Below are 9,445 nucleotides of genomic sequence, written 5' to 3'. Positions count from 1 at the left end.
CACCTGTGGGGAATTACTTAATCAGGCTGATTGTCTCAAGGGACAAATTTTAATACATATTGGCAAAAGACCATTCAAATGTTACCTTTGTGGTAAAGGCTTTTCTCGTTCTTTGAATCTCAAGAAGCACTCGCTAAAACGTATTGGTGACAGGTCACACGAGAGTAATATCTGTGGGGAATCGTTAACTGTGGTCATCTCAAACGTCCATTAACAATTCATACTGTTGAAAGGGCACATGAATGTGATGTGGATGAGAGGTCACATAAGTGTCATATCTGTGGTACGTCCTTTACGCAACGTGGTCATCTCAAACGTCAGCAAATAATTCATACTGGTGAAAAGGCACATAAATGTGGTATGTGCGGGAAGTGCTTTGCTCATGCTAATAATCTAAAAATCATCCAATAGTTCATACTGGGGAGAAGCCACATCAATGTGGTGTCTGTGGAAAATGCTTCGCTCATGCTAGAAATCTAAAAAAATCATGCAATCATTCATACCGGTCAAAAGCCACATAAATGTGGTGTCTGTGGGAAATGCTTTGGTCATGCCGGTAATCTAAAAATTCATGCAATAATTGATACTGGTGAAAGACCACATAAATGTGGTGTCTGTGGGAAATATTTTACTCATTCCACTGATCTCAGATACCCCATATTAATTCATACTGGTAAAAGACCATATAAATGTCCTGCCTGTGAGAAGTCCTTTATTCAACGTGGTAATCTCAAACGTCAGGAAATAATTCATACTGGTGACAGCCACAGAAATATGTTTTTGTGAAATGGTTAACTGTATCAGGTAGTATTAGGAAGTATGCATTAATTCACACTGGTTGTCATTGATAAGGTGGAGAAACGTGTATTAGGTCACACACAAGACACACCAAATTAAAGCATATCGTTCGCCTACTTGAATCATCATAATAGTTGTTAAATAACGTATGTTATAGATTAGTAGTTGAACTGATGTTATTAGCTGCAGCGGCAAGTTAGTTAGCATATATTAGGCTAATACATCAGTTGATACGTTAGATATACTGATGAATTATAGTGTTTGTAGTAAAACCATTATTGAGGCTAGTATTTTGCTCAAAAATGTTATTCTGTGTGATGACAGGGAGATCAGAGATGTGTGCATTGTGAAATATGTTAAGTTAAAGCTTTTTAGAAGCTATGGACTAGAGTGTAGTGGAGAATATTTATGTGGATGAATATGTATCATATGTGGAAGTGTCGACTGCTATTTGAAACAAGATTCTTCCTGAGTCACGAATAAGAGAACTGTATAAACATTTTTTTCTGAAAGTAGACAACTAGAGTAATGCATTTATGTATACTGTGTGTTAGTTTCACAGTTATTAATTTCTATATTGAGAAGATAAAATTCTTTGTGCCAGTTATGTATAAGATATGAATCACTAAAATTTATGTTTAGGCATCAAATTTTCCACTCCTTCTAACAGTATTCTTTAATAGACTGCAGTCAAGTAAAACAGTTTTGTGATCCGAGAAGTATCATATATATTCTTGGGCATTCGTGTGTGGTATTTTTCTAAAATGTCATTGAAACAATCTGAATAGCATCTGAAACTTGTGAAATGGGCTATATATAATGGAGATCCATGTCTTCTGCAGATGTGGAAGACTATTCCAATTGGATTCGTTATGAAATTCAGTTGTTATCTTGAGCTCATACATACATTTATACAATGTAAATAGTATACCAGTTTTCTGAGAAAGCATTACATTTAGAGATATCATTGCTTTTATGTGTTATGGAGTTAAATTTTTTCCATGTATTTTCAAATTTACTTTCATCAGTTGGTGATGACATTTCTTCTGTAACCTGTTATGTTGGCACTGGCTACAATGCTTTCTGGTGTTTCAGAATGTTTAAGGCACCTTTTCTGCTTGTAGCATATTTGGAGTCGGGATTATAGGGTGCATACTGTATTGGTAATATTCAATCAATTCCCAGAACCACTCTTCAACAAAAAGCTGTCTTACAGTGCTCACAGGCAACACTGAAAACACATACAGAGCCAATCTATTGGCAAATCGTCATTTTTTGTTTCTTCAGTTGCATATCAGTAATCCAAAGTGCATGCACTTCTAGATTGTTGTTTTGTCCTATCCTTTGTATACCACAGAGGATGATAAACGAAAAAATTGTCGCAATTACTTATCAGAAACTGCTGTAATGTGACTGAATTCGGGGGCAGCTGACAAAACTATTGCTTTGGAAGTAGGCATAGGGGAAGGAATGTGTGTTGTTGGAGACTGGAAAAAATCGAGTAGAAATTGACAATAGTGTGCTTCCTGAGCTAGTGGAATAAAGGTAAGGAAGACTATGCTGATGTTAGCATAAAGTAGATGAGGTTGATCTATTTTTATGGCCTAAACATTTCAGAGGATTACGTTTGCCCGTTACTGGACTTATATTGCAGTAAGAAACATTGCAATTTCTGTTGCATTTAAAAGGAAAGGTCCAGATTTAACTACCAATGATAGATGGATGATTAAGTTATTTTGATGACGAAGGAATTTCTGGCCAACAATTGTGCAGTTGTGATGATTGGTTGGATTACGAAGTGCTCCCTACAGAAACACTTTCTTCAAAACAAGGAAGCAGGAGCATCCATATACAAGATAAGTAAGAAATGAGTTAGCCATATTGGCTTGCAGTTATGCAACTGTCAACCTCAAACTTAGGTGTAGATTAACAGGAAAATCAGAGAAACCTAGAGATTTCTGAAATGTAAATAATCAGGGATCACTGCACTCCTCAAAAGAGAGTATGGATGGATTTAGAATTCCTTAAAATTCCAAAATACATTAGTACCAGCTGCAGAGAAACATTTTAAAGACGAAAATTTACTGAGGACAGCTCTGCTGGTTGATAATGTTCTTTCTCATCCTCCCATTGACGACTTCACTGATGGAGATATCAAAGCATTATTTTCCCCTCCTAATGTGACTACTTTTTGTTAGTCAATGGACCAGGCCATCCTTCAGATGCTGAAGAAGTAATATCACTCCTCTCTTCTCAGTTTGTTGATATCATAAAGTGACAATAATGAAGAGTGTGTCATCATTCTGAGGAGGACTGACTTGCTAGATGTCATAAGATGGTTGGCTTGAGCATGGGAAGATATTCTGAACATAACGTCGTGAAGTCTTGGAAAAATTTCTTTTAGAACTTTAAGGTGGACATTTTAACTTTGAAACACTGTCTAAAACTGAAGTCAAAGCTGGAGACGATGATATAGTTTTATTGCTAAAAAACGTATTAGCCTGGGGAATGTCTATGCAGATGATGTTAAAGTACAGATGGTAAATTTTCAAGCTTATGAACATAGTACCACTATATTGTGGAAATGATGCAGGGGGAAATAACAAAAGAGGAAGAAGCAAACCTAGATGATAGGAAAAATCTCATCTGACATTCCAAAGAATTCAAGAAGATGGAGACAGCAGTGCAGGACATTAAGTGAGCAGGAGGAAGCAACACCACCTGATATCATGTAAAATAGCAACTTATTATAAGTTGTCACCTTGTATTGATTGAAAGCGTAGCTTGTCATGGAGCTGGGAAGAGAGCTGATTTTGATTCTCATATTGGCACAGTTGATGCTGGCTACTGGGCTGAGCAAGCCATGTACTTGTCTAATGCTGCGTGCAATACGCTACACGTACTCTCTATGAATGTGAAAAAGTATTATTAGCTATTCGACCTTTTCATACTTGGTATACCAAAGTCTATGGATAACACAACCAAAGTAATAAAATTTCAAATCAATAACTTTCTATGGATAATACAACCATACAGTTAAAATTTCACATCAATAGCTTGAATACTTCCAGAGATATTAATTTTTACCTAAAATACATAATAACCATGCTGGTTTTGTGAAACTCAGTTAGGCACTCTAATGTATTCATCTAGATTATCAATTGAAACTACAAACAAGAGGAGAAATTCATATAATGGAACTTTCTGGAATTTTCTTTAGTTTCATTACCACAGATTTCTTATGTAATTAAAGTACGTTGGAAACTTATTATTTTATCATGTATTAATTGTGTGAATGCTTTAGAGAGACAGAGAGAGAATGGAGGATGTATATAATGTGTGAATGTGCTATTTTATTAAAACTGTGTATATACACTCCTGGAAATTGAAATAAGAACACCGTGAATTCATTGTCCCAGGAAGGGGAAACTTTATTGACACATTCCTGGGGTCAGATACATCACATGATCACACTGACAGAACCACAGGCACATAAACACAGGCAACAGAGCATGCACAATGTCGGCACTAGTACAGTGTACATCCACCTTTCGCAGCAATGCAGGCTGCTATTCTCCCATGGAGACGATCGTAGAGATGCTGGATGTAGTCCTGTGGAACGGCTTGCCATGCCATTTCCACCTGGCGCCTCAGTTGGACCAGCGTTCGTGCTGGACGTGCAGACTGCGTGAGACGACGCTTCATCCAGTCCCAAACATGCTCAATGAGGGACAGATCCGGAGATCTTGCTGGCCAGGGTAGTTGACTTACACCTTCTAGAGCACGTTGGGTGGCACGGGATACATGCGGACGTGCATTATCCTGTTGGAGCAGCAAGTTCCCTTGACGGTCTAGGAATGGTAGAACGATGGGTTCGATGACGGTTTGGATGTACCGTGCACTATTCAGTGTCCCCTCGACGATCACCAGTGGTGTACGGCCAGTGTAGGAGATCGCTCCCCACACCATGATGCCGGGTGTTGGCCCTGTGTGCCTCGGTCGTATGCAGTCCTGATTGTGGCGCTCACCTGCACGGCGCCAAACACGCATACGACCATCATTGGCACCAAGGCAGAAGCGACTCTCATCGCTGAAGACGACACGTCTCCATTCGTCCCTCCATTCACGCCTGTCGCGACACCACTGGAGGCGGGCTGCACGATGTTGGGGCGTGAGCGGAAGACGGCCTAACGGTGTGCGGGACCGTAGCCCAGCTTCATGGAGACGGTTGCGAATGGTCCTCGCCGATACCCCAGGAGCAACAGTGTCCCTAATTTGCTTGCTGGTAAGTGGCGGTGCGGTCCCCTACGGCACTGCGTAGGATCCTACGGTCTTGGCGTGCATCCGTGCGTCGCTGCGGTTGCGGTCCGGTCCCAGGTCGACGGGCACGTGCACCTTCCGCCGACCACTGGCGACAACATCGATGTACTGTGGAGACCTCACGCCCCACGTGTTGAGCAATTCGGCGGTACGTCCACCCGGCCTCCCGCATGCCCACTATACGCCCTCGCTCAAAGTCCGTCAACTGCACATACGGTTCACGTCCACGCTGTCGCGGCATGCTACCAGTGTTAAAGACTGCGATGGAGCTCCGTATGCCACGGCAAACTGGCTGACACTGACGGCGGCGGTGCACAAATGCTGCGCAGCTAGCGCCATTCGACGGCCAACACCGCGGTTCCTGGTGTGTCCGCTGTGCCGTGCGTGTGATCATTGCTTGTACAGCCCTCTCGCAGTGTCCAGAGCAAGTATGGTGGGTCTGACACACCGGTGTCAATGTGTTCTTTTTTCCATTTCCAGGACTGTATATACTTGAGGAAGTTGTTGTGCAATTGGGGAATTTGTATGTCCAAGTGAGCTCGAATTTGTAAAAGATAGCCAGAAGGGGATTAGAGTATTAAATTTGTAATTTGTTTTGTGGAAAGGAATCGTATTTTGTTTTCATTAAATGTTATTTAGTTTGAGAATTACGAGAGTTCTAGTCTAAATTACTTGTGGTAATCTGATTGCCTGACGTTAGAAATACCGAAAGCATGGAAGTGCACAAGATGATCCGATTGGCTGATTAACATACTAGTCAACACTTATTCAGAATTTTCCGTGAGTTTGAGTAGGGCTTTGTGGCTCTGTGAAAGAGTTGCTCAAGAGCCATCTTCTGGTAAACACTTTTGTTAACCTGTGCTGATCCAATTTGTTTCAAAATGAACAAATTCGCGCTTTTCATTGGTTCTCGTGTATTTGACGAAAAGCGACTATGGTATTGAGTATTTCGCGAAAGTTTCAGCTTTTTGAGTTGTTTATTTTAGGAGATATTCGCCTGTGATCATTTCATGTCTCATGTAAACTCTGTGTGACGTGTTTCGTGCAGATTACAATGACATTATTGTGAGCACTTCTTTATAAGACGCCTACTGAACGACTGAATGTGTCAACAATTAGTCACGGGTAAGTGACTGCTTAATACGTTTAAAATATCAGGTCAGACTAAATATCTTTTGGCACCTTTTGGGTGTAAACCTGTAACAGAAAGATCGAATAATTGATTTCATGATACTAAATATGGACTTGATAGCCGTTTTCTATGTTTTGAAGATAATAAACCAACTTAAAGGAAATTTTAGACACTTTTTAAAACGTGTCATGCAAGGATATCGAACGCTTGATAGTTTAACTTTCAGCTACGGCCTATGGACTGGAGTTACGTGCTCTTGTGAGGTAGGTATTTAGTCAAATTTTTTCTCAACATAGCTTTGTCACCTGAACCAGTAGTATCACCTCAGTTTGAAGCAGCAGACAACCTGAAACCTATCTAGGCAGGTGGAATTATTATTTAAAGGATAGTGAGAGACGAGCCCATCCTGTCGCAATCTGTTTCCATAAATGAGGGATATTGGAGCATGGTAGAGGGCTAAAGGAGGGAAAAGTCATCTATCAAAGACCTTTTTAAAATCCCCAACCACTAAGTTTCACCTTTTGCTTTGGGCCTGCCTTTTCATGTCTGTGATGATATGTTCATATTTCACAGTGCAGGCTGTTTTATGTTTCCTGTGATAATTTTTGAAGGAAGCAGTATGTACATAAATAACACATTTAACTAGTATGTTTTCTGTAAGAAGCCAGAAAAGTCAATAAAATTAGGTTTTGTTATTAAATAAGGGTGTTTTAAATGATATGTCTGGGACAAGATGAGAGAATTTATAGAACTGCAGACTACCCAGTTGGTTTGTTGCCCTATTTGACCTCCTGCTACATTAGATTTGATGCTCGAGAGCATACTGTATATGTGATTTTATTCAAAACTTCTATAGCATGTAAACATGGAATTAGTAAACATACATTGAAATTAATTTTTTTCTAACAAAGGATTTCTTAACAGTTGGTTACACGTATAATATCCAGCAATGTCTTGTAGATGAAATTGTTTCTCAATTATATCTATAATGAAAATTTAATTCAAGTCTTCAGTGAACAATTTACCTCTGCCTGCTCTCAGCTGTCTTCTGAATTTTTTTGCTTCCACTTTTTTAAAAACTATTACAATCCTTCCATCTTGTATCCAGAAGTTGGTGGTGACAGCAAACAATGTGAAAACGTTTTTGTAACAGTAGTTGTAAAAGAGCACAATGTGAACTTTGTAAAGGAATAAAATGACTTTGATGCGCAATTTCACTCTTTAGTTGATTTTATTTCTCTATTGCTCATCTTCATCTTTTGCTGCTTGCAGCATAAACTAATTAATATTTGTCTCAACTGCTGTTGAAATTACATTACTGAATAATAATTAATTCATAACAGTAAGTGTATAACGAGTACCAGCAGGTAATATCAATCTGTTCATAAATCACTATGAAGTTGTATTGACACACTTAACAACAGGGAAGGAAGAATTATTGGTCACTGGTGGTTTTAATGTATACTGTAACACAAAAAGGACACTATATCTTTCAATCAGGAACAGCTGTAATGTAACTGCTACACAGAACATGCGGAGAAATGTTAAAGATAGTAATACAAACATTGAAGCAAACAGTCACATCAGGTTACAAAATAAAAATATTTGATATAGTGAAGGAAGAGACTGGTAGAATCAGAGACAAAGAGGTGCACATAAGATTAAGCGTAAGTGGTACAAGGGTAACAGATGTGTGCAGTGTAGCTGATCTTTTTAATAAGCACTTCAAACTGTTACTGTAAATATGGGGCTGTTTGTTTCAGTAGATCCTACCATGCAATATTTCAGACCAGTCACTACAAATAACTACAATAATATTGGTATGACCCTCACAACACCAGCAGAAGTAATGTAGACCATAAAAATACTTAAAATAAAAATTATCTGGTGGCTCTAATAGTATATCAACAAAGTTAATTAAACAGTGTTCCTCTGAGTTTAGTGGCATTTTCAGTTATTTGTGTAACCAGTCTCTTATGAGAGGAATACTTCATGAATGGTTTAAATATACTGAAGTTAAGCTGTTGTATAAGAAAGGTGATAAAGAAATACCATCAAACTTCCATCCAATTTCACTTTTGCCTGCATTCACAAAAATTCTTGGGAAGACAATATACAGTTATCTACTTAACCAGCTGATCACAAATAAAATATTGTCCAGGTCACAATTCCGATTTCTAAAGGGTTCCAATAACGAGAAGGCTATCTACATATACAGTGAGAATGTACTTAATTAATTAGGCAATAAATTACAGTCTACTGGTGAATTTTGTGATCTTTCAAAGGCTTGTGACTGTGTAAATCGCATCACAATGTACTTTGAAGTAAATTAGAATATTACAATGTAACACGAAATGCTGCAAAACAAAGGTCCAAATAGGAAGGTGACGTTAACTACTAAAATGTGGTGTCAACAAAGATTACATGTTTAGGCCCTTACTTTTTCTTGTGTATATCAATGACCTTTCATCAGTAGCATTACCAGATGCCAAGTTTGATTTTTTTACAGATGATAGAAAGATTTCAGTACATAGTAAATCAAGTATAGACTTAGAAAGTCGGCTAATGAAATTTTCATGGACATTAATAAATGAAAAATAATATCACTAAAATAAATATTCAAAAAACAAAAGTTAAAAGATAAATCTTGAAATTAGAATCATATCAACCCTGAATATACCCAATTAAATAAATAAATCGTCTATAAACATGAAAAAAAAGCTATACGCAATTCACAACCTGCAAAAAAGTTTCCTGTACAGATATGCTTAAAATAGAATGAGAAGCAAATTGAAGAGTTGAAAGTGTTAAATTCTTTGAATTACAGCTTCGTGATAAATTTGGGAGGAGCATGCCACAGAACTACTGAAGTGCCTAAACAAATTTCTATTTGCTATGGAAATGGCAGACACAGGTGATATAAAAATAAAGAAGCTAGTGTGCCATGCTTAGTTTCATTCTATAACGCCACATATGATTATTTTCTGAGGTAACTCATCAAACCATGCTAATGTTTCCTGAGCCCAAAAAAAATGCTGTACGAATTATGCACTCAAGAACATCCTGCAGAGGGCTGTTTAAGAAACTTGGGATTCCTCCAATATATTTATTTCTAAATTAAATTTATCATTAAATCTATATATTTTTGTCAGACAATCAGCTCAGTTCACAGAATCAATGCTAGAAATAAGAATA

The 9,445-nt window shown here is 38.1% G+C and overlaps 1 protein-coding gene across 1 annotated transcript; it reads left to right on the top strand.

Moving 5' to 3' along the window:
• Positions 1–238: 238 nt before the first annotated feature.
• Positions 239–929, top strand: LOC124553229 (zinc finger protein 708-like). The gene is made up of 3 exons (XM_047127119.1): positions 239–316; positions 514–757; positions 853–929. Exons 1-3 carry the CDS (start codon positions 239–241, stop codon positions 927–929), a joined length of 399 nt encoding a protein of 132 aa, XP_046983075.1.
• The last annotated feature ends 8,516 nt before the right edge of the window (positions 930–9,445 follow it).

This window comes from Schistocerca americana, chromosome 11 (assembly GCF_021461395.2).
Source record: "Schistocerca americana isolate TAMUIC-IGC-003095 chromosome 11, iqSchAmer2.1, whole genome shotgun sequence".
Classification (NCBI taxonomy): Eukaryota; Metazoa; Arthropoda; class Insecta; order Orthoptera; family Acrididae; genus Schistocerca; species Schistocerca americana.
The sequence above is the reverse complement of the archived record's forward strand: the minus strand, read 5'-3'. Positions and strand labels throughout refer to the sequence as shown.

Excerpts from the sequence above, each read along its gene's own strand:
- LOC124553229 (XM_047127119.1), top strand. The coding sequence starts at position 239 with ATGAATGTGATGTGGATGAGAGGTCACATAAGTGTCATATCTGTGGTA. Across the intron at positions 317-513 it reads GCAACGTGGTCATCTCAAAC|CCACATAAATGTGGTGTCTG; the intron begins GTCAGCAAATAA and ends ACCGGTCAAAAG. Across the intron at positions 758-852 it reads TCAGGAAATAATTCATACTG|GTGGAGAAACGTGTATTAGG; the intron begins GTGACAGCCACA and ends GTCATTGATAAG.